This window comes from Diabrotica undecimpunctata, chromosome 5 (assembly GCF_040954645.1).
Source record: "Diabrotica undecimpunctata isolate CICGRU chromosome 5, icDiaUnde3, whole genome shotgun sequence".
Taxonomy (NCBI): domain Eukaryota; kingdom Metazoa; phylum Arthropoda; class Insecta; order Coleoptera; family Chrysomelidae; genus Diabrotica; species Diabrotica undecimpunctata.
In genome coordinates, this window is record NC_092807.1 from 8987400 (window position 1) to 9013506 (window position 26107).

The window sequence follows — 26107 nt, forward strand, 5'->3', positions numbered from 1 at the left end:
AATTAGAAGGTACTTTGTCTGACATTGTAGATCAACCTGATATGGTAGACCAACCTGTTGCTTCTACTCCTGATAGAGTAAACCTCGATTATTCTCAATCTTCAGTCTCACCTGTTAAGTCTGTTCCTGTTTATAAATGGGGTATTAAAAAATTTTCTGGTGAAGAACCTCTAATTCCATTTCTCGAACAGATTGAAACTTTAAAGTTTTCTAGGAACTGCACTGATGAAGATTTATTCATCTCTGCAGGAGACCTATTTGAAGGTGCTGCTTTTACTTGGTGGCATAATCACTTTACAAAAAAATCTTTTAATTCTTGGTCTGAATTAGTTGCTTCCTTAAAGGAAACTTATTTACCTTACAATTATTATGAAAGAAATTTGTGGGAACAAATACGTTCTACAAAACAGTCTTTCAAACAACCTGTCTCTGCATATATTTCTGACAAAATTATAATATTGTGTATGCTACAGTGCACCGCCCATGTCCTTAGTGCCGTTTGTACGTTGACAGGTGATCAGTTGTTGTTAGATTTGCATGATGGACCTAATTTATTTATTGCCAAACAAAAAGACGCATTGCATTGTAATGCCACATCCGCAAGACTTATGCCCTAACGGTACGCTAGATTTACATAAGTAACTACAGAAGAATATTATTTAAACGATAAACGCTTTATACGAATTTAACTGAATATAATACAATGTATATGTAACAAAACGTCCAGGAAGTTGTTAAATATATTTTGGTATAATGGATGAGAACGTACTGTTTAATTGGAGCATATAAACGATATGTTGTTAAATACAATTAGAGAGGTTATTAGGGAGATATAATTGAAAATAGTATCTCCAGAATGATTGAAGCTGAAGCTGATAAAGAATAAAGAATAAACTAAAAAACCATTTCCTTCTTTCTCTGTGTCTTTTATTTTTGGGTAAATTTCATGTTTTAATTCCATATTTCACTCACTCATAACACGATCCACCTCAAAAATAATTAACTTATTAGCATTATCAACATATTTTCCAGATAAATTAATATAAAAATCGATATTTTAATAACGTTTACTATTTAAATGGGAATAAGCCACAATTAAAGTATAAAATAAGTTTATTGGCGTTTTAATTTCCATTTCGGAAATCGTTCTCAAAATACAAACAATAATGTCTAAGCATCTGTTTAACTTCACTATCAAAACAAAAACAACTTTTGAATAGTTCAACACATACAAATAAACCAAAAATTTCTTCCATTTTTTAGGAAACTAATTATACAGATATTGTTAGTAATATATGATTTAAATTAAACGAACTACAAAGAACTTTATTTATATTTATTAATCAACACAAATATCTGTTAAACATCGGGTTTGAATAACTTGTTTGTACCATTCGCCTGACTTCTTTGGAGTTCTGGTTCTATTAGGATTGTTAAAGTCTACATGGTAAATTCCATATTTTGCGCTGAAATGAAAAGAGAAATAATTTTGAATGTTTAAAATTGAACTTAATAAAATTTGGTGTGACAATTTCTCTCATAGTTTTAATTAATAATTACTTAAACACATGGCGTACAAATAAACACTTTTTACAAAAGAAACATGCATATCCTAAAGTAAATTTTATAGCTGGTATACCACAGTGTAATGTGTTTGATCAAACTTTTTATGGATATACTAACATCTTTCATCACAACACTGGAATAGTAAGCAGCTCAATATACCTTAGAGGTCTTTCTTACACGATTCGAGCCGCTTCTTTCATGGTCGTCCTCTTTTTTTCTTCCCTTCATCTAGTAGAAAAGAGTCCTTTGCCCCTCTTCTATCTTGCACTCTTGTGACGTGGTTCAACCATCTAAGCATTTTTGATTTAAGAATCCGGCTATTTTCCGAGTTCTCGTGCATTTTACTGATTTCTTCAGCATGTTTTGCCTCCTCCAAATATTTTAACCATCTACAGCTATCTTAAAAACTTTCCTTAAAACACTCTTCTCCCAGATATTAAGTATATTATCCTGATTTTTATTCATAATCCAAATTTCGGTGCCATAAAGGTCTGTGGGTTGGATAACTGTTCGGTATATTTTCAATTTTGCCTCCTTTAAGATGTTTTTTGCTTTCGATAGTTTGTACAGCGCTCTAACAGTTCTCTTTTCTTTCGAAATCCTCTTCTTAATTTCCTATACCTTTTGGAAGCTATACTTTATAATTTTTTTTCCTGCTTATTAATAACTAGACCATATTCCACTTTCCCTAGTTAATGCCTTCAGAACGATATTGAAAAGTACTGTCGACAGTGAGTCCCCTTCCTTTAATCTCTTTTTTTTTCTTTAAAATTTCCTTCTATCCATGCTTTATTGTGAGTTTTCAGTAGTATCACTTTTACTATCCTAAACATTTCTTCTTGATTTTCAAGTGCTCTTAGGTTTAGGTAAAGACATCCTATCTCGTAAGCTTGTTTGAAGTCGATAACAAAGAAGTTTAGGTTTAATTGTTGTTCATACGTACTGTTTGGATCATGTTTAGCACAAAAATTTTGTGAATCGAGGATTTGCCTTTTTTAAATCAGTTCAGCAGTAATCCTGCTCCTTTAATTACCTGTCCAGTCTGTTTCTTATGATTTTGGTGAGTACTTTGAAAGTTACATATAAAAGAGTAATAACCCTATAGTTTCCACATTTCGCTTTGTCTCCCATTTTGGATAGGACATACTATTGCCTCTCTCCTTGCTTCCGGCATTTTCTTTTGTTAGCAGATTTTGATCAGTAGTCTGCATATATGTGTTATAAATACGTATTCCTCTTGCTTAATTAGTTTTGTAGCGATGTCATTACTACTTGCACTTTTGTTTTTCATGTTTTTTCTTACTTTACTTACTTCTTCAATAGTCGGTATCTCCACTACTTCTTCTTGATCATTGCCTTCCCATATTACTTATAATTACTTCTCAAACTTAAGCAACTCGCTAAAATACTGTAGTCATCTATCCAACTTCTCCACCTATTAGGTGCCCCTATTTGCTCTTATAGTATTTTTGGACTCTTCATATTGTTTACTGCTTCGTTTCGCCTCTTGGTAGAAATTCCTTATATTCTTATTGTAACGACAAGCATCGCCTCGGTACCGTCAGCGCTTCTTACACAGGCATCCCCACCACAAGTTCCTCCTCCGTCGATGTGCGCTAGAGGAGATGGAAAGCCTTGGACCTTGTAAAGGAACAGCCGCCACAAGAGAAGAAGAGTTCCGTCGAAGTATTGATCTGACAACAACTCCACTGGCCCTAGAGTCTTGGAGTATTGATCTAAGACATATCTATTCTCTCCTGTGTTCTAGTACTGATTGGGCCTGTCCGTTTCTTGCTGGGACGAGTGTTGATTGGCCCGTTCCATATATATTCCTTTGACCCGTTTCCTACTTTCTGTGCGTATATTAACGCACCGTAATTGCTATTTAGATTTTATGTCATTAATTGTATTTTATTTTTCGCAGATATTAAACAGTGGGTCATATCGCCGTCAATGCGTGATTAATTTTTATTGTATATATGACCTTGAATCTAGTTTTATTTTATTATTTATTTATTTCGAATATTGCATATCCTATTTATTGAGTTTAAACAAGCATATGACTCCCTGAATCGAACGATACTATATAAGGCCATGAGAACATTAGAAATACCAGAAAAGCTTATAAGGCTAGTGAGAATGACGCTTAAGAACACGATGAATAGGGTAACAATGGGAGGAAGCTTTCCAAGACAGTTCACAGTGAATAGAGGTTTAAAACAAGGATATCCGCTATCCACGAATTTATTCAACCTAGTATTAGAACAAACCGTAAAAAGATCAAATATAAGCACAAACAGGACTATTTTCAATAGCAGGGAACAGTGCATAACGTACGCGGATGATCTGACCAGCGAGAACAAAAAAACATTTAGAAAAAGTTTTCCAGGAATTTAAAGAAGAAGCGAAAAGATACAGATTAATAATAAACCAAACAGAAACGTAATGTATCGAAATGAGAGGAGAGGTAACAAATAATAACATATACATCAAAATGAAAGGAGCAGAGACTGTCTATAGTTTTGAAAAAGTGTCAGAATTTGAATATTTACCTTACCAGAATGTGGAGTAACCATAACGAACACGGAAAAAGAAGAAAAATAGATAGTCCAAAGATTAATGAAGGGAAGCAGAGCGATAGGGTCACTAAATTCATTACTGAAAGCAAAAAATGTGTCAAGAACAGTTAAACTGCAAGTCTACGAGACAGTAATCGGCCCACAGTTATGTTTGCCAGTGAAACGTGGATTATGAACCAGCAGGAAGAAAAAAAGTAGAGATCTGGGAAAGAAAGGTGCTCAGAAAAAACTTCGGAGATATAAACACGGCAGAGAATATTTGGAGAAGACAAACGAATAAAGAAATAATGAGGATGTATGGAAAATCAGCAATTACGGCAAAAATACGAACCCAAAGAGCTAGATGGCTTAATCACATTATGCGAATGCCAGAGAATCGAAATGTTAAAACTATACTGAAGAAGGGAGAAATGGGAAAAAAAGAAGAGGACGTCCAAAGAAGAAACGGTTGGAAGCAGTAAAGCAAGACTTGTCAGAAATGGACGTGAAGAAATTGGAGAGAGAAAGAAAGAGACCGAAAAAATGGAGGGAAATAACCAAGTTTTTAGAATCCAGGGGCCTACAAGACTTGTAGCGCTGTACAAAAATTTGTAGCATTTTTCCTCGCTGCTTCAAATTTGCTTTAAATTTGTTCAGTTGGATTGTCTAGGTATTTTTATCTTATCCTGTTTCTTTCGTTTATTTCTTCTCCCTCCTCTTCTTTTACGTCCTAATCTCCTTTGAGCTACTTCTCTCGTAGTTTCTTTAATTAATTCCTACTTCATATTAATATTCCCCAGATTTTCATTAAGAGGCAAAGTTGCTGTCATATCTACCTAAAAGTTCTCGACAGTGTATTTATTCTTGATTTTGGTGACATCAAAGATTTTATATGATGCTCTTTGCTTTTAGATTTTTGGGATCCTCTCATTTAATTTCATAATCATTAGTATGAGATCAAAATCCACATCCGCACCTTGATAACTCCCAACATCTTGTAGTAGTTTTGCATAATTACTGTCTATCAAAATACGGTCAATTTGGTCATATTCAAGCTTACTTAAACATCATTTAAAAACTGTAAGTAAAATGAAATAAAAGTCAACAAAAGAAACGTTCTTTCTCCAGGTGAGTTTGTTGTAATACTACCAAAAGTAATAAAATTGGACGATAATCTCATAAATAAATAATCAGTTTACTTATACAACTAATTTTCTTTACAGTAATGCATATACTTACGTGTATCCTCTTGTCCATTCAAAATTATCCATTACACTCCATAACGTATATCCCAACAGGTTGACTTCATCCATAACATCTCTGAACCGGCTCAAACAATTCTATGGCAAAGTAACAAAATATTTTTACGATACTAGCAAATACTGTCAATATTATAAAGTCATTAAAAAAATCGTAATACAAGGTGTTAGTTAGGTTTATATTTTAACAAACATTTTTGGAAAAATTAAGTAAAAATAGTATTTAAGATATTATTTATTAATTTTAAATGAACTTGTTTATGAATTTTATTATACTACTAACAAATAACTTATACATATGTTACGGAAGAAACGGAAAGGGCTTAAAAAAAGTTTCTAACAACCCACTCAAAAATAGATCAAAAGAAACTAACAACTCAAAAGAAAAAAGGTATTCCAAAGCCTGCTTTAATTAAGTTTTTTTTTTTTGTTTTCGATAACTTATTGTAATACATACTTTCACCATACTAATCCTGTCATCATCTTCCAACGTTTCTGTTTGAGTCATTAGTCCGTTTTCAGTAATAATCATATCAGGATTGTTGTATCGATCTTTAATCCATAGTAGTACTTTACCCATTCCAAAAGAACCATCCTTAAAACAAAAAATGCGTAGGATAATTTAAAAATAAAATATTAGAGAAAATATAACAGAAACCATTGAGTTGGTAGCCATGCATGAAAATAATAATCATTGAGAGTGACAATCTCCTGCCTAAAAGCATAAAAGATTCAGTAAAAGAAGGAAAACCTATGGAAATGTGTTCAGATGTTCTTTACTTATCACTTAGTAGAATACAAGACAAATATACTTACCCCAATCCCTTCCATGGTACCACCAACTCCAGAATCCGCATCTAAAGATGGGGGTAGAATAATGGCAGGCTCTGGAATGGCAAACCCAAAGTAGGAGTCATAGGAGTTTACCGCAAAATAGTCTGAAGTGTTCTTGAGTCGTTCCTTTTGTTCTTTGGTGAATTCTGGAAGGCGAGACTCAATGAAACCTTCTAATTTGCTCCGTTTCGCTATACGAGTCTTCATGATTTCTGGATAGTCACCGAAGTATATTGGATCAGCCATCCAACCCAACTAAACAACGAGATCAGTTAATATATCTTGAGATATTTTATATAACCAGATGAATCACTATACCAACACAACTAATAGAACTGACAAAAAAATCTCTAAAAGTAGAAAGTAGAATCCGGATACAAAATGAATTAACGGAAACAATAGATGTGAAAAAGGGACTACGCCAGGGAGACGCTCTATCATGCATCTTGTTGAACATCGTACTCGAGAAAATACTGAGGGACACAACAGTCAATACACGAGGAACAATCATTAATAAAAGCGTGCAAATACTAGCATTTGCAGATGATGTTGACATAATCGCAAGATCAAGAAGAGAAATGATAGAGTCATACAACCAAATGGAACGAGCTGCACAAAATAGTGGTCTCAAAATCAATCAGACCAAAACAAAATATACGCAGGTAAGTAAAAACGCAGAAATAAGGCAGCCACAAAATATAACAATAGGAGAATACAACATAGAGGGGGTAAAAAACTTTATATACTTGGGATCCCTAGTCACGTCTGATAATAACGTTACGGAGGAAGTGAAGAGGTGAATATTTATTGCACATAAATGTTACCATGGCTTAATTAGGCAACTAAGATCAGATAACGTCGCAAGAAGAACAAAATGCCAAATATATAAAACCCTAATAAGACCGGTACTCTCATATGGCTCAGAAACCTGGACACTCACTAAAAGAGAGGAAACGTTGTTAGCCACCTTCGAAAGAAAAATCTTGCGACACATATATAAGGGCACAAAAGAAAACGGAATATGGCGAAGAAGATCCAACTCTGAACTATACAAAATATACCAGGATCCGGATATTATAACATTCATTAAAATAGGACGGCTGCGTTGGATAGGACATGTAGAAAGAATAGAAGAAGGCGAAATACCAAACAAAATATTCAAACAGATGCCAGTAGGAAAAAGAACAAGAGGAAGACTAAGATACTTAGAACAAATAGAAAATGATATAACAACCTTAAAAATAAAAAACTGGAGAAAAAAAGCACGAAACAGATCAGAATGGAGAAGAATCCTGGAACAGGCCAAGACCCAAATAAGGGTTGTCGAGCCAGTGATGATAATGAAGATGAATCACTATATCTTAAATCCTTTATTGTAACAACTACGATTGTAACGTTATTATGAAAATTTCACAAAACTCAAAGCTTTAGACGATGGTTCAAAAACTATCTATTAAGTAGCAAGAATAAGCACCCAGACCTTCAAAAATAAAAGCATTTTCAGTATTTCCAGAATGAATAAATGGTACTGAAAGTACTGTGTATCCATCATGTTAGCAGTATCAAGGGGAAACAAGTATTGTAACAAACATTTGCTGGTAATAAATAACAAGGGTTAGAGTTGTAGAAATAATTTTAAAAGATGTGTAGATGCAAGCCTTTCATTATTGAAATTTGTAATACAAAGTAACGATAGACATTTTTTTCTAATAATAATAATCGCTTTCATAAGGATTTGTAAAGAATTTGTAATAATTAAAAATATATGTCTTAGGGCGTGGTTAGCTGTCATTTTAATTGTTCTGTTTTAAATTTAATGTTGACATATGACAGCTCGTTGACATTAATTTGTTTTGGTTTTTTTAAAGAAGGTTTCTATGAATAGTTTCATTTTAAAGATATTTCTTTATTTGTAACAATTTATTTGTAAGTTTTATAGCACCTCCCACTTGTAAACAGAGTTTGTAAACAGATAGGACCAAGGAAGTGATTATCTTTGTTATTTTTGTATTTACTTTGAGTCTTTTGTCTATTTTTGAGTATTTTTTTATTGTCTATTTTTGTAACTGTTTGTGGTGAGACTGCAATAAATGTTTGATTTATTTCTCTAAACCATTTTTTTTATTTATTTAGAAAAAAAGTTTATAACCCCTTTTTTGAGTTTCGTTTAAAAAGATTTATTTTGCATTTCTAATAATTATTTTAATAGTTACTACTTGTTCTTGTAATCGATATAATTTGACACCTCGAAAGCGGCTTTCTTTTAAATTGCTAGAGGTCCTTTCTTGTTGTTTTGTTTGCCCATTTGTTCCAGGAGATTCATGTAAGTACTCTTTTGTGTCATTTTTGTAGTTGCCCCAATCCAACCCCCCTGCCACTCAACTTATCCACGACCCAGCTACTCCAAATAAACCCTGAGTGCCGTTCGCATAAGTTTCGTTTATTTTGCTTGCCCTATCTCCACCCCCAGTAACTTCCCTCCATAGTAATACGCTATGTGGTAGGTAAAATATTTCGTTACAAGCTCTACAACACTTTAGATTTCACTTCAATATTCTCAATAAAAATAACCTTTAGGATTCAAATCGGGTGAACGGCGAATATTTGCACCAAAAAGGACCTAGAGCTCCGTCTTGCCGAAACTGGATCTCATTAAAATTGGGGAAAAACCAAAATTATAATATAAAATTTCATTCTATGAAAAAACGGGCGTAGGAAATTTCGACACTAAGCAGGTAGCGACTAAAATTTAATGGCAATTTTCGACACCAGCCCCAATTCCCGTTTTTATCTTACAGGTATATTCGACACCAAATAAATATAGCTGCGACATAAATAAAATACCATAATTAATTAATTAATTTATTTTAATAAAAGTAATGTGCATTTTATTTCTTTATAACTGTAATAATATCTAAATATAATACAACTAGTACCTAATTTTTGTACATTTTACCGTTAATATACTTGTATACAATGATTTATTTGCTATTATAGAAATGATAAGATACAGCTTTTATAAAATCTAACCTACGTATTTGTTGGGATCGTAGTTTATCCATCATTTTCTCCAAAAATGCCAATTTAGCCTTAACAGTAGTATCTTTGATTTTTGCTGGTATATGTAAACTATTTATTTTGACATAAGTGTCTACTTGAAATTCTTTTAACTTTTCAATAAAAATAAAAATAGAAGGACGTGTTGAATAAAAAGAAGAATTAAATCTCGAATGAAAGGATTCACAGGCATTTGTGGTCCTCGCAATAGACGGATTCTGATTAGACCATATGTGTGGTGGAAATAGAGCGCTATCGAAAATGTAATTTTCCAGTAAATAATCTGCATATATATCAAGTGTTGCGTTTATAGGTTTATATGACATTAAATCATAAAGAAAGCATTCTTCAACTTCTGCTGGATTTAAATAAGTTAAACCAAACGTACGCCTTAACCATTTTCCAATTTCTGAATTTGTATCCTTATATTCTTGTACCAAACCCAAAGATTGAATTTTTTTAAATAAGTTTTGGTGTAAGTGAAAACGGCATCCACTAATTTTTGCAGTGGGCCACATATACAATAAAGCACAGTGAATTGCTTTTTCAAAGTCCACAAATATTTCAGTTGGCTCTAATGATAATTGAAATGTTTCAAAAATCTTAGACCTTAATAAAGAAAATAAATTTTTGTATGTCATTGACAGTTTGTCCTTTAACAAACAGTATGCTAAAGGAACATAATGTCCATTTTCCAAGCCATGTATAGTAAATAATTGTAGAAAATATTTGGTACTGTATGAAAATGTACCATCCATATACAAAGTTTTTAATATACACAACAAACGAATATTTGTCTCGCATGAAAATATAATTACATTTAATTCAGGATGATTTAAAAACAAAAAACTTTCATTGCGACAGGTTTTAGGAGAATAATTACTAACCGCGTTATGGACTTCTGATATGCTTCTTGGTAACGGACCTGGTAACAGTTTACGACGACAGTTGTAAATGTTCTTTCTTATGCTAGCTATGTCAGGAACCGTCAGCAAATTGGCATCACACTCAGCAACAGCAGTTCTTGTAATTTTGGCAGGCTTTTCCGATATGTCCTCTTGGGCTTTTCTTTTACATGCATTGGTTACCATCTTTACTTCAAGCTTTTTTGGATCGGCTTCATGATTATGTACCAAATCACTTCTTGTGATGGTGAGGTCCTCACAGCCTATTGTAAACACTTTTGCGGAACACTTAGTGTTTCTTTGGATGCAGCGCCAAAATATCTCGCCGCTATTTAACACTTTCTGTTTCGAGAACGAATGATGCTTCACCACTAATAAATCTCGACCACGGGAACTTTTTATCAAACTCATTTTTTAAATATCCGTATACGTGCACAAGTCAACGTCAAACAAGAAATAAATTACAACTGAAATAATTTATATTTCCTATAATAAAATTTGACCCTTCGATTACCCCAGGTACAAAGACAATTTGGTGTCGAAAGTTCGCCCGCCGGAAAAAACTGTCCAATTCACTGAGTACCCACTACACCCGATCATACATTTAGTTTTGTTTACCTCACTCCAATACCTTAATTTTTGGCGATTTACAATTACATACAGTGTAAATATTACTTCGTCAGAAAAACTTGTTAACGAAGTCCGCGTCAGTTACAATTTTATTCATCATGACCTCACTAAACTGTAATATACGGTCGTAGTCATCTTCATTTAATTCTTGCAGCAACTGGATTTTGTAGGGTTTAAATGAATTCTTATGTAATACACTCAAGACTGAACAATGACCTACACCATGTATTTTTGTAGCTCAGGGTGAGAATGTATGTAGATCTTCAATGAAACTTTGCATTAAATCCAAAGTTATATTGTAATTTATAACAGTTTTTGGTCTACCTGTTCGAATACCATCTTGTACTCGTCCAGTTTTCTTAAAGCGGATAAATAATTTATCTAGCAATGGATGAATATCAATAAATCAGTCAATAAAAATGCAGATTACTATTGACTGGTACATATATAAATATTTACTTACATTGAACTGCATTTTCTGATCTGCTGCTTCAATGTCTTCCGAGGAATTTGTTTTAGGTTGACAATAACTTATACTATGAACTATAGTTATTTTACCTAAAACAGAAAGGTTAGAAGAGGGAGTATATTTGTCTCATATTTATACTTATTCTCACCATTGTAATTATTTCTGAATTCTTTATCATAAACATGGTAGGCTGCAGCGTGAGCATTAAGAAGATTATGAATACATAGATACTCTCCAATTCCTGGATTATAAATTCCTGGAGCAGATTTTCCATTACCATATCCATTGTTGCAAATAGATGAAGGTTCATTAAACGTTACCCAATATTTAACATCCTCGCCAAAAGCTTTGAAGCAAATTCTGTAAAACGATTTAAAAAATGTATTGTCATTTCTGTATTAAACTCTAAATGAATTTTAAAAGTTTTCGAGAAAAAAATGAACAAAAAACAGTTCAAATAATATACAATATTTTTTAAATTTGGCTTTAGTCCTACAAGTTGTTAGTACAGTACACCCTTGATACTCCGATGTTTTGCAATCTGGCACGTTCGGTAGTCCGACGCACCTTCCGTCAAGGTCGCCGCCGTGTTTGCTTGTACTGAAACCTGTCATGATATGAATCTCATTCTTACCGGATGCTTCATTTCGCGTGTTTTCCGTGAGCAGTTTGGTTCGATAGGGTTTTTAGATACAGTAAAACGCAGCAAAAATATTTTTTTTATAGCCCTTTTTCTATCCGAATTGTCGAATAAAGGCCTCTCTCATTTCTCGCGATTCATCCCTGTTGTGTGCTAGGCGTTTCCACATTGGTCCTGCGACTCTTTTGATATCGTCGCTCCAGCGCATTTGAGGTCTTCCTCTTGGTCTCTTCGCATCGTACGGTCGCCAGTTTCCGACTTCTTTGTTCCATCTACCATCTGCGAGACGTTCGTTGTGTCCAGCCCATTTCCATTTTAATTTAGCTGCTTGTTTCGCGGCGTCCTTTATTTTTGTTTTGTTCTGGATTGCTTCGTTCGTTTGCCGATCTATTAGTGAGATACCAAGCATCTGTCGTTCCATGGCTCGCTGAGTTTTTCGAATCTTGTCCATGTTCTTTTTTGTGAATGTCCATGTTTGAGCTCCGTAAGTGAGAACGGGAAGGATACAAGAATCGAACACTTTGGTTCGAAGGTTTTGGGGTATCTTTTTGTCTTTCAGTATGTATGAGAGTTTTCCAAATGCGGCCCATCCCATTCTTACTCGTCTGCTTATTTCGGTAGTTTGGTTTCCTTTGTTTACCTTGATATTCTGACCCAGATATATGTATTCTTCTACATGTTCCACTTTTGTTCCTTGGATGGTTATCGTCGGTTGATCATCTTTATTCGACATTAGCTTAGTTTTACTCAGATTCATTTTCAGTCCTTTTTTTATGGATTCCGTATGAAGCTCATTGATCATCGTCTTCAGTTCTTTCTAGCTGTCGGCTATTAGTACTACGTTATCTGCATATCTTAGATGGTTTAAATACTTTCCGTTTATCGATAGTCCCTTCGTTTCCCAATTTAGTGATTTAAAGATGTCTTCAAGTGCGGCAGTAAATAGTTTTGGAGATATGGTGTCTCCCTGTCTTACTCCTCGGTTGATTTTTATTGGCCTCGTTTTTATTCCGTTATCCATCGTGACTACCATTTCAGCGTGTTGATATATATTATGTATTAATATCCTATATCTAGAATCTATTCTGCTGTTGACCCGTGCTTCCTCAATAGCCCATAATTCTATGCTGTCAAAAGCTTTCTCGTAGTCTATAAATGCTAAACAGATTGGTAAATTGTATTCGTTAACTTTTTCTATTAGGACCTTTAGTGTGTGAAGATGGTCACATGTACTGAACCCTTTTCTAAATCCGGCTTGATCTACTGGTTGATATATATCGAACTTTGTTGTCAATCTATTTGTAATTATTTTTGTGAATGTTTTATAAAGTTGTGATAATAGTGATATTGGACGATAATTTTTCAGATCTGTATTGTCCCCTTTTTTGTGTATTAATATTGTATTAGCAGTATTCCATTCCTTTGGTATGTTTCCTTCAAATAGGCATTTATTAAAAAGTATTTTTAGGTACCTGATGACTTCTTCTCCGCCTTCTTTCAACATTTCTGCCAGAATTCCATCACTACCCGGTGCTTTATTTCTTTTCAATTCTTTAATTGCATTTTTTATTTCTACTTCGCTTATTTCGGGCATTACTTCAGAATTTACGTTTGTTATTTGTCTTTTCAGATTTTGCTTTGAAGAGTCGGAGGGAACGTTTCTTGAGCGGTATAACTCAGTATAGAAGTTATCAACTATGTTTGATATCTGAGCTTTGCTTGTTTCTAGTTGGCCTTGTTGATTTTTCATAGTTATAATATTTTTCTTTCCTAAGTTCGGTTTGGTATATTTCAGACTTCGATTTTTCTCTATCACTCTTTCTACATGTTCTTGTTGATGTTTTTTAATATCGTCTTTTATCTGTTTTCGTATGGCTCGATTAAGTTCTTTGTATTCTGTGGTATTTCTTTTGTTTAGTGACAGAAGCTCTTTTCGTTGTTTCAGCATATTCTTCGATTCTGCACTTATTTTGGATTTTTTGTTGTTATGGCGGGTTGCTACTTTTGAGCTAGCATTCAATAGTTCTTTTGTTATAACTGAGTTAATTTTATTAACGCTGAGTTGTTCTAGATTCAGTGCTTGGGCGGTTTTAATTTGCTAGCATATTTTTCTTTATCGACTTTTAGCTTTTCTGTGTCTATTTGTATCGTGTTATTAAAGTTAATTCTACGTTTGCTATACTTAATCCTTAGTTTAGCTCTACCCATTCTGTGATCACTACCCAGAGAGACATTATTTATTACTGTTACATCTTCTACGATGCCTTTCTTGTTACACATGATGTAATCGATTTCGTTCCTTGTTTTTCCGTCTGGTGATAACCACGTCCACTTTCTTTGCGGTTTTTTCTTATAAAATGTGTTCATTACGAAATATTTGTTGCTATGTAGGAAGTTAACCAGGGTTTCTCCTCTATCTTGAAACAATAGTAAACGAACAATGGGATCACTCACAAGAAATAAAATGTAGAATAGAGGTAGCTAGGAGTGCATTCAACAACATGGCCAAACTCTTTAAAAGCCACAACCTTAATCTGGAGATAAAAGTAAGGCTCTTACGATGTTATATCTTCTCGATATTATACTACGGAGTTGAATCCTGGATACTCACTGAAGCGATGGAGAAAAAACTTGAAGCCTTCGAGATGTGGTTATATAGAAGAATCCTAAGGATATCATGGATGGACAAGATAACCAAGGAGACTGTACTACGAAGAATGGGGAAAGAAAGATAAGTGATGTATACGATTAAAAAGAGAGAGTTAGAATATCTCGGACATATAATGAGAAACATCACTAAATATAGATTACTGAAAATAATCCCTCAAGGCAAAATATTCGGAAAGCGAGGAATTGGAAGAAGAAGAATCATCATCGTCATCATTGGTGCTACAGCCCTATAAAAGATCCTCGACCTTCCCAAGTCTATTACGCCAGTGAGTTCTATCCATTGCCAACTGTTGCCAGTTTGCTGCGCCTATTTGTCTACCATCTTCATCTACACCATCCCCCCATCTGAGTTTTGGCCCACCCCTACTTCTACTTCCCACAGGTTGCGACATAAGGATTCTTCTAGCAGGGTTGTTCTGCTGTGATCTTGCCAGATGTCCTGCCCATCTTAATCTTCCTATTTTTATAAAGGATACTACGTCTTTACCACCAAATATATGTTTATCTCTGTGATATATCTCGTAGTTGTACCTCCTTCTCCAAACACTATTTCCACAGATGCCACCGAATATCCTTCTCAGGATCCTTCTTTCAAATATAAGCAGGAGATTTTCATCTGCCTTGGAAATAGTCCATGTCTCTGACCCATATATCAACACTGGTTGTATAAGGGTTTTGTATATGGGTTTGTCTATGGTTTTGTCTATGGTTTTGTATATGGAAGAAGAAGAATATCATGGTTTAAAAACCTGAGGAAATGGTTCTTCACAACAACAACTAATCTGTTTAAAGCATCGGTTAATAAAATAATTATAGCCAGAATGATCGCCAATATTCGAAACGAATAGGCACAAAAAAAAGAAGAAGAATACGTGATGCAAAACCTTTATTTAATTGGTTTAGAAAGTTTAGTTCAATAGCGAGCAAAAGTTTAAAATGAAAGCACAAAACGCTGACTCTAAAAGATAAATGGGATATTGTTAAGAGATGCGATTGTGGTGAAACTCCGACTGCGATATCTAGATTCTATGTTATTGGACGAGCTACAGTGTACGACTTTATGAAAAACAAAGAAAAATTCTAAACATTTATGAAATCTATAGAGGATGAGGAAGGACAGAAAAACCCTTAAAATGTGTGAATTTCCTGATGTTAAAGAAGCTCTGCACATCTGGTTTAAGCAACAACGAAGCAGACAAGCTCCTACTTTGGGTGACATTTTAAAAAATAAAGCTCATTTTTTTATCAGGAATTAACAAAGAAAACTGATTTTCGTGCTAGTCAAGGTTGGTTCGAAAATTTCAAAAAACGGTACGGAATACGATTTTTGCAGATGAGTGTAGTGAATTTGAGTGCAGATGAGTCTGAGATATCTGAATTTATTCAGAATTTAAGCAAAAATATCACCGAATTAGATCTAATTACGGTGAACAACTTTATAAAGCTGATGAAACCAGACTAAACTGGAGGAAACTTCCAACATTTGTCACTTCAGTCGAAAAAAAAACATTTTTGGTAGAAAACTTCAGAAAGAACGTCTCACTCTCATGGTATGCACGAATGCATCAGGATCCCACAAATTGAAATTGCTAATCGTGGGTCAGTCCAAAACACCTCGTGCCTTCAAAAATGTTAAAATTGAGAAGCTACCAATTACGTACATGTGGCAAAGCCATACCTGGGTGACAAAAGAAGTTTTTCTGGTCTTTTCACCCCTTTGGTCCCATGCCTGTTGGATTATCATGGACCCTTGTACTTATATACTTACCTAGCATATTCTGCGAACCAAATTTCAAGCGAATTACTAAAGAATCCTCCTAAATCTTGTAAAAATTGAGGCAAATCCCAGTGATAGAGTGTTACCAGCGGTTCTATATTATTTTCCTTTAGTTCTCTTATAAGATTTTTGTAATAGTCGATTCCCTTCTGATTAACTTCGTCTCGAAAACCTACAAAAAGATAAAATACTTAATAACTGCCACTTAACTTAAATGAATAGAAAAATTCTAAAGCAGAAAAATAAAAGCAGCCATTGTAAAGTCACAAATGGATAAAATGCAAAGCCTGCTACATTCTATTAATGGGTTAGCAATACTAGAATAAAATACAATAGAATGCTACAACAAAATGTAACTTAATCAAATGCAAATCTTTGGTACGTTTAATCATGATCGATTTATTATCGATATATTTATTGTTGCCGATGGTTTTTCCTTCAATTTGAACTCCGAGATATACCCAATGAAACGCGTTTGGAAAATATATAAAGCAGAGATAAATTAGTTTCTGCACTTCATAACTGCCATTGCTTTCTTCTCCTTGTTCTTCACTGGCTTTACAACTCGGGGTGAGTCTTCACCGCATCCACTATCGTCCTGTACGATCTTGTGCTTCTATTTCTCATTGCTGTACCCCAATTCTAGATAAATCGGCTTCAACGTCATCCTTCCATCTTTTTCTCGGTCGGCCTACTGATCTTCTACCATCTGGTCTTTTAAAAAACACTGTCTTTAACACTCTGTCATCCTCTGACCGTACCACGTGACCTGCCCATCTTATTCGGTTTGCCTTGATATGTCTAACTATGTTTTCAGTTCCATACAGAGTCATCAATTCAGCATTGCGGCGTCTTCTCCAATATTTTGTCTTTTTCTGATTTTCCGCTGGTTGAGAGTCCATGTTTCACTGCCATATGTAATAATTGGGCAAATAATCGACTTGTACAGTGTTAATTTAGATTTTCTCTTTAGCAGCATCGATCTTAATAATTTTGAAAGGGAGTATAATGCTCTATTTCCCCCAGCTATCCTTGCTGAGACCTCTTTTTCTATGTGGTTGTCCGCTGTGATTATCGCTTCAGGTATTTAAACTCCTTTACTACTTCGATGTTGTGATCATTAATACTGATGTTCTGCCTAACTCTTGGTCTTGGATTTTTGGTTACTAGCATGTATTTCGTCTTTTATTCATTTATTCGGAGAACCAGACTAACTGATTCCTCCTTGAGCTGTGAAAACACCTCTCTTACGTCTCTTGTACAATGCGTGACTGCATCTATATCATCAGCAAAGGCCAGCAACAGTTTTGATCCTTGATCAACAAATCCTTCTCGCTCAAACCCGTCAGCTCAGACGATGTTTTACTTATTGCATATTGTAAAGCAAAATTGAACAGCAACGGTGACAAGGGGTCCCCCTGTCTAAGTCCTGAATTTATACCAAATGACATAGATGTTCTGCTTCCTATCTTTACTTGCGCATATGAGTCTGTCACGCACATTTGCGTTAATTCAACTAATTTTCTTGGTATTCCCTTTCTAACATTGCTATCCACTATTGGCTTCTTTTTATGAAATTTATGAAATTATATGCTTGCTTTGGAGTAATGTGACTTCAATGTCCTCAAAGAAACATTCCATATTTTTCGGTGTGCAATAAAGCTAATAGTCCTCAGACATACATAATATCAATGAGTGTTCAGTATGCAGCTGCATTTCATAAACCGGCATGCGGCTTGAGCAGCATCTTGCAAAAATTTCTTTCATTGCATTCTTGCAACAATCTGAAGCACGAGGAAGTGTAGGAGGACCCAAAAAAATAAAACATGTCAAAGACTCAAGTATAAATGCGAAAAATGTATAGAATGAATTTACTGTATTTTTCGACTTACCGTTGGGTAAAATTCTTGTCCAACTAATAGAGAATCTATAGTGGCTTACACCAAGGTCTTTTAATAAAGCCACATCTTCTTTAATTTTATGGTAGGAATCACAAGCGATATCTCCGTTATTTTTATCTCGAATAACCGAAGAATTTTTGTGCGTAAAGTAGTCCCAGATGTTTACACCTTTGCCATCTTCATTCCAACCACCTAAAATAGATTATTTATTACATTGTATACTATAATATAAAGTATGATATTTTAGAAGCTATTTTTTGTGTAATTGTTTTTTTGTTTTTTTTAATCTTCTTTTGCACTTCAAGGATTAGGCTTTTAGCCTATCTAGGCCTTTAGCCTAGGGTTTTTTATTTTAAGTAGATCAGAAGTTATAGTTGCATGAAGAGCTGCAATATTAGAGTTCCTCTAGGTAATAATGGTATCATCAGCAAAAAGAATCAATCAATCTTCAGAAAAGAAGAAGAAGAAAAAGAAAAAAGAAGAGGAGCCAATACGGAACCTTGTGGTACTCCACATTCAATGCTTTTGTGACGAGAGTCAGTATCATTTACTCTAACTAGCTGTTTCCTATTCCTCAAGTAAAATTGGAACCAATTCAAAGAAATACCTCGCATTCCGTAGAAATTTAGTTTTTTATCAAAATGTCGTAATTTACACAATCAAAAGATTTGGCATAGTCACAAAAAATAGTGGCAGGGTAAAGATTATTGTTTAGTGCTTGATAAACCTCATGTAGTACAGAAAACAGCATCACTGGTACATTTATTAGATAAAAAGCCGAACTAACTTTGTGATAAAATGCTGTTTTCAACTAGAAAGGACATAAGTCGGGCTTTTATAAGTCTCTCGATAATTTTGGATAGGACCGGTAGTAAGGCAATAGGTATATAGTTGCAGACATTGGATTTTTCACCACCCTTATGAGGAGGAATGATAATGGCTGTCTTTCGGTAGTCTGGAAATACACCTTTTTCAAAGGAATCGTTAATTAGTGAGACCAGGATTTCCAACATATTTTTTGGGAGATTTAAGAAAATTTTTATGGATAGTCCGTCAGTACTACAGGTAGATTTGCTTTTGATACTACTGATTGTTTGGATCAGTTGAGATTTATCAACTGGTCTTATAAAGAATGAATTTGAAACCTTTTTTAAATTTGTGAGAGGAAATAAGATCTTATTGCGGCAAAATAGCTGATGTTATATTTTTACTCACATTAACGAAGTATTCATTTAGAATTTCAGGGTTTGGAAGAGAAAGTGTTTGAGCTCTGTTAGTTTTATTTCGAAGATCGTTTATTATAGACCAAGTTTCTCTTGCAACATTTTTAGAGCTTCCCAGACGATACTAATAGTTTTAGATTGATTCCTCTGTAGTTTGAGAAATATTTAGTAACAAAAACGTTGGTAGTAAATTTATTGATGTACATTAGCGAACGCATATACCTAGCTGATATGCGTTATTGAAAATATAGACAAGCCTATCTAAAAAATCACTGAAATTATAGTCAATGTCCACAGAGGGAAAGTCCAACCAAAAGTTCAAGCATAAATTGTTTGTTAAGAGTGTTAAACTTGGTATATACTGCTTCATGATCAGATCTTCCCTTCTTCAAGTGCCATCTCCGCGGCGGAGGTCGGCAATCATCGTAGCTATTCGAACTTTTGAGACGGCTGCTCTGAAAAGTTCATTTGATGTACATCCGTACCACTCTCTCAGGTTGCGCAGCCATGACATTCTACGCCTCCCTATGCTTCTCTTTCCTTGGATCTTTCCCTGCATGATCAGTTGGAGCAAGGTGTATTTCTCTCCACGTGTAATATGTCCGAGATATTCCAATTTTTTTGTTTTTATTGAATTTAAAATTTCCATTTCTTTGTTCATCCTTCTCAGAACCTCTTTGTTTGTGACGTGTTCTGTCCATGATATTTTAAGAATTCTTCTGTACACCCACAGCTCAAATGATTCCAGTTTTTTCATTGATGTAGCATTCAAGGTCCAAGATTCCACTCCATAAAATAAGGTCGAAAAAACATAGCACCTCGCCAACCTAACTCTTAGTTCCAGTTTTAAATCCCTGGTACATAGAATCAGGGATTTAAAATAATAATTCAGATAAATAGTCTGGGCGGGATCTGTTTTGGATTGGAAATTTTCCATAGGAAGCTATTTTTTATTGGAATCCATTCAGGATGTGCCCAATATCGATAATCACGATATGCGCCAGTCGCAAACCCTGTGCTAAATTTTTTATTTAACAAAATCTGAAAACAATTGAACATTTCTCATTTTTTTCTGCTACTATTTTCGTTTATAATTCGGAAAATATTATTCCTAGAGAAAACATTCTAAGAAGTTAAAAGTTTCGTTATTCAATTTTACACAATATTTTGTTAGCTAGAAATTGAAAATTTAATGTTTAATGTTGAAAAAATAGCAATAATTGGAAAAAAAGTACAAAAAAATGAATTTAATCCTTTAAATGTTTTCGACTTTCTAAACTTGACTTACAAGCTCCATATTCTGCCTAGAAAAACCTTTTAATATGTTTAAAACGTGTGCTAAATTTTGTTAAGATCTGTCGGATAGGTTTTGCATAATAATTTTGCAACCCAGCCTACTCGAAAAAAATCGCAAATTTTCAAATTTATAGTAGGCCCTAAATAAGGCCTTCAGATAGTTGCAAATTATTTTACCCATAAAGAAAGGCTCAAATTTTCAAACGCTTTTTGTAAAATTTAAATCGGTTCACTAGGAGAGCCTAGAAAATTTTTTAAAGTTTTAAACTTTTTTTATATATGCTAGACAATAATTATAAACAAATTGAATAACTTTACGAGCTTTAAACATATTAATTTCAAAATTTATACACTTAAAGAACATTAAAAGACGCTTCTTAAAAAAAAAAAGATATATTCGGGCCACTCAAAGTGCGATTTTACATTGAATAAAATTCGCTACTTGTGCTTTAAAAAAGGTTGCAAAAATAAAAAATTTTAATTGTCCATGCTGCCACCAACACAATCTGCAGCTGAGCAACACTCGCTTCGTGTATATTTTCAAGTACAGCAGTGGCTTGGAAATAACCTGAATGCTACTGAGTGGGAGTGGGAACTAACTTAAAATGGTCTTGAGCCAATGCAAACTGAGCAGGTATTACTACCTGACTCATTATTCAGAAATATTAGTTGCAAATGTAAAAAACTTTGTACAAAAACAAGCAGTTGTATCAAACATGGTCTCAAATGTTCTGACTATTGTCTTCACTGCAATGGTCAGACATGTAAAAATATTGAACACAGTAAAATATTGAAAGAAGTTGAACGAGATATGGATATGGAGTCGATGGATTCCTTAGATTTTCTAGAGGCACAAGATAAAGCTACAGATGAAGGAGAAGGAAAATTAAATTTACAGATCGAGGATGAAGATATTGAAATAGAAAATGAAGGTTTTGAGGAAGAAATAAAACCTGAAGATTCTTGTCGTTCAAAAAAAAAGAAAAAGACTTAAAAAAAATTATTGAAGTCAAAATAAAGTTTATTTATGAAAAAAAAAATTTTTCGTTCGCCTTTGTTTTAACAATTTAAATTATTTATTAACAATTTATAAATACATATTTGTTTACTAAAAGTAACAATTTACTTCAATGTATAAATTGCAAGCTCAAAAAATATGCATGAAGAAAAAATGCAATTATGTACTTGTTTAACATACAATTGTTTATTGCAAATTTCTCAATTTGCAATTAAAAATGGTATTTGAAAATATAATATTTGAAATCCTTGTCGTCCGAGACATCGATTCATAAAAAAAGAGCAAAATTGGTTAACAAGAAGCCGAGATAATGCAATTTTTAGCGCGCGCTATGATTTTGAACTCGCCGATTCACATTTCGAGTGAATGTCCCCCACCACCACCTCTTATGCATTTCGAGCGACATTTTAGGCGAAAATGGTTTTTTATTTGTCCTTTTTATAGATGTTGCCGTGAAACGCATTACTTAAAACTTTTAATATAAAAAGTACTTGAGGGTATTTGTTTAAAAACGAGCCCTCTATCACTTATGGTTACACGGCAAATGTATGCCAACTTTGACCTTCAATATCTCGGCAACCAGTAAGCCGAATGTATCTTTTTTTATTTTAAGTAGCGTCTTTTAATGTTCTTTAAGTGTATAAATTTTGAAATTGATATGTTTAAAGCTCGTAAAATTATTCAATTTGTTTATAAGCCTAAAAAATGTTTAAAACTTTAAAAAATGTTCTAGGCTCTCCTAGTCAACCGATTTGAATTTTACAAAAAGCGTTTGAAAGCTTGAGCCTTCCTTTATATGTAAAAAAATTTACAACTATCTAAAAGCCTTATTTAGGGCGTACTAAAAATTTGAAAATTTACGATTTTTTTCCAGTAGGCTGGATTGCAAAATTATTATGCAAAACCTATCCAACCGATCTTAACAAAATTTAGCACACGTTTTAAACATATTAAAAAGTTTTTCTAGGCGGAATATGGAGCTTGTAAGTCAAGTTTAAAAACTCGAAAATATTTAAAGGATTAACTTCTTTTTTTTTGGATTTTTTTTTCCAATTATTGCTATTTTTTCAACATTAAACATTAAATTTTTAATTTCTAGCTAACGAAATATTGTGTAAAATTGAATAACGAAACTTTTAACTTCCTATAATTTTTTCTCTAGGATCAATATTTTTTGAATTATAAACGAATATAGGAGCAAAAAAATGAGAAATTTTCAATTGTTTTCAGATTTTGTTAAATAAAAAATTTAGCACAGGGTTTGCGACTGGCGCATATCGTGATTATCGATATTGGGCACATCCTGAAGGGATTCCAGCAAAAAAATAGCTTCCTATGGAAAATGTCCATTATGGTCTGAATTTCTACAGATCCCGCCTAGTCTACAAGGATAATTGGGTAGCATAAGCAACAGCGTAATTAATATTCAAATCACCGCATAGTATATTTCTGTCAATCAAAAGAAAACTCAAAAAGGCTTTTCATTCTTTGAATTCTCTAAGATTTAACTATAATTATCATTTATATTAATTACAAAAAGAATAGTATTTGTTACCGAAAACGTTCCAAATTTGAAACATCACTAAATAGTTAACCGATCTCACCTTCCACTTGGTATGCAGACGTTGCCACGCCGAACATAAAATCAGCAGGGAATCGTTTATTGTTAATTACATAATCTTCAGCCAAACTGAAAAATAAATCATGCAAAAATTAATTAACCAGAACCCATTGTTAGCTGTTTACGAGTTAAAGCTTGCTGTTTGAATCGATTGAATAGTTTTTCTTTCGGTATCTTCAAAGGACTGACCATTAATATGAAACTAGTATTAGGTATAGAAGAGCTATAAATTTTAATGCAAAATAATATACATACAAGACTTTGTTGTTACAGAAGTGGAAGATTATGATGGGATACAGTACGAGGGATGCTATATAAGTTTTCAGAAATGGCAACACTCCTGTTGAAATCTTATTCAAATTCCATCTCATCGCAAGGGGTTGAAGATTAATATGGCAATTATGATTTTATTCGCAGCTCCCCTAAATATTTAGTTTGGTGTAAATTCAAATATATCTGTGAAGTTAAGAGCCAAATAATTTTCCTTCTGCCTTAAGTCTTTTTTAAATTTTATTTGTTGGCGAGATGGCTTTTCCATGATTCACAAAAAACATATATTCAACGATTTCAAAGTCCTTAATAGGACTTTACCACAGGCAGCGATCCTAGAATCTTCTTCTTAGAGTGATGTCTCCCTACGGAGGTTAACAATCATATCAGCTATTTTTATTTTTGAACTTGCTGCTCTAAACAAATCAGTTTATCTGCTTTGATACCAATCACGTAGATTCTTCAACCATCAGTTCTGCCTTCGGCCAACAGATCTTCTTCCTTGAATCTTTCTCTGTATTATGAGTCTCAAAATTTCATATTTTGGTCCTCTCATCACGTGGATTAGGTATTCCAGTTTTCTGGTTTGTATAGTGGTGATTAGTTCTGTTTCTTTACCAACCCTCTCCAGTACCAATTTTTGTAATTCTATCAGTCCATGATATTTTTAATACTCTGCGGTATAACCAGAGTTCGAAAGCCTCGATTCTTTTTAAATTACATTTTTTTAATGTCCAAGTCTCAGCTCCATATAATAATATTGAAAATATATAACAGCGAATGGTACGTAGTCTGATCTCCAAATTTAGATTTTTGCACGTTAGGAGTGGCTTCATTCGTATAAATGCTGATCTGGCAATCTCTATTCACCTGTTTATTTCTGCAGTATGATCATTGGTTTCATTGATCAAAGTTCCCAAGTACTGATATTTTTCTACTTGTTCGATCACGTTACCATTGATTGTCAATAGGTGATGTATATTTTGTGGTCTTTTTGTAATTAGCATGTACTTAGTTTTTTTAGTGTTTATAGTAATTTCCATCTCAGCACTATTCAGACTTAAGCTTTAATATATATATGCATAAGTATTGGTATTAGTTTTTCATGTCTTACTTTATCGAAAGCTTTTTCGTAGTCAACAAAGCACAAGTGTAGATCCACGTTTACATCCCGACATCGCTGAATCAATATGTTGATGGCAAATAGTCCTTCTCGAGTACCCATTCCATTTCGGAGCCCGAACTGCGTCTGACTGATATCCTCCTCTCGCCTTGTGTATATTCTCTTATGTATTATTTTCAGCAGCACTTTTAAATTATGATTCATGAGGCTCGGTGTTTGATAATCAGAGCACTCTTTTGCTGCTTGTTTTTTAGGGAATAAATGCTGACTTCAGTCACTCTTGTGGTATTATTCCCGTACCGTACACTGTGTTGAATAAATCTGTCAATACTTCCAAGTTATCCTCTTCCAGTAGTTTTAACAGTTCTACTGGTATTTCATCTAATCCAGCTGCCTTATTGTCTGTAGAGTTTTAATAGCATATTTGATTTCATCTATCATGATCTTCTGTCTCTCTAAAGGATCTAATTCTTGTATTTTCTGCATTTCACCTCTTTCATCTTGGAAAAGTTCTCTAACGTACTCCTCTCATCGTCTTAATTTCTCTGGTAAATCTATTAGTAGTACTCCTTTTTTGTCTTTTATGTGACCTTGCGGTCTATTTCGATCCATTCCAGTCACTTCTCTTTCATAGAATATATTTCATATTTCATAGAATGGTAAGAGCCAAACTAAAATTAGACTTAATAACAGGAAGATCCAAAATGATTAGGAAAAAAGCCAACCCGATATGGAATGACCCAACGAATTTAAGTGAATGCCAAGACAATATCAATAAAATCCTACAACAAAATGTATGCATAAATAATGTAAATACCCTAAACGAAAATATCGTAGAAGCTATTCGAGAGGCTCGAGTAAAATGCTGACGAAGCATTGACGAAGAAAAATTACGAAAAATAAATAAAGAAGTATAAAAAGCTATAAGAAAAGATAAAACATTAAAATTATTTACTTACATGTTGATAAATAAAACAGCTAAAATCAGAACTTTAAAATTAAATATCATAATTACTACATAAATTGTTCGAAAACCTTTAGAGATTATTATTTACAAATACATCGATTTTTATAAGAATAACGGTCAAAAGGTTTTGAGATACAGATTTTATTAAGTACAATCAAAACATGATAAAACGCTAATCAGTAATATGTATTGCTGGATAATCCTACAGTTTTATGTTTAGATTAAGTGAGCACATACGCATGCCAAAAATGTGATAAAATATTATAATAAACATTTAAATCAATGCATTAAGGTATAAAATGTCCGAAAATATTTTCAGGTGA

General features: G+C 33.6%; 1 protein-coding gene across 1 annotated transcript; it reads right to left on the reverse strand.

Annotated features, from left to right (window-relative positions):
- Positions 1 to 1319: 1319 nt before the first annotated feature.
- Positions 1320 to 25913, reverse strand: LOC140441030 (myrosinase 1-like). Its single transcript, XM_072531424.1, has 10 exons — positions 25777 to 25913; positions 23408 to 23493; positions 18258 to 18458; positions 16357 to 16537; positions 11427 to 11638; positions 11273 to 11367; positions 6200 to 6472; positions 5841 to 5978; positions 5364 to 5464; positions 1320 to 1466 (listed from the first exon to the last, which is right to left on the reverse strand). Exons 1-10 carry the CDS (start codon positions 25824 to 25826, stop codon positions 1340 to 1342), a joined length of 1464 nt encoding a protein of 487 aa, XP_072387525.1. The 5' UTR covers positions 25827 to 25913; the 3' UTR covers positions 1320 to 1339.
- Between the last annotated feature and the right edge of the window lie 194 nt (positions 25914 to 26107).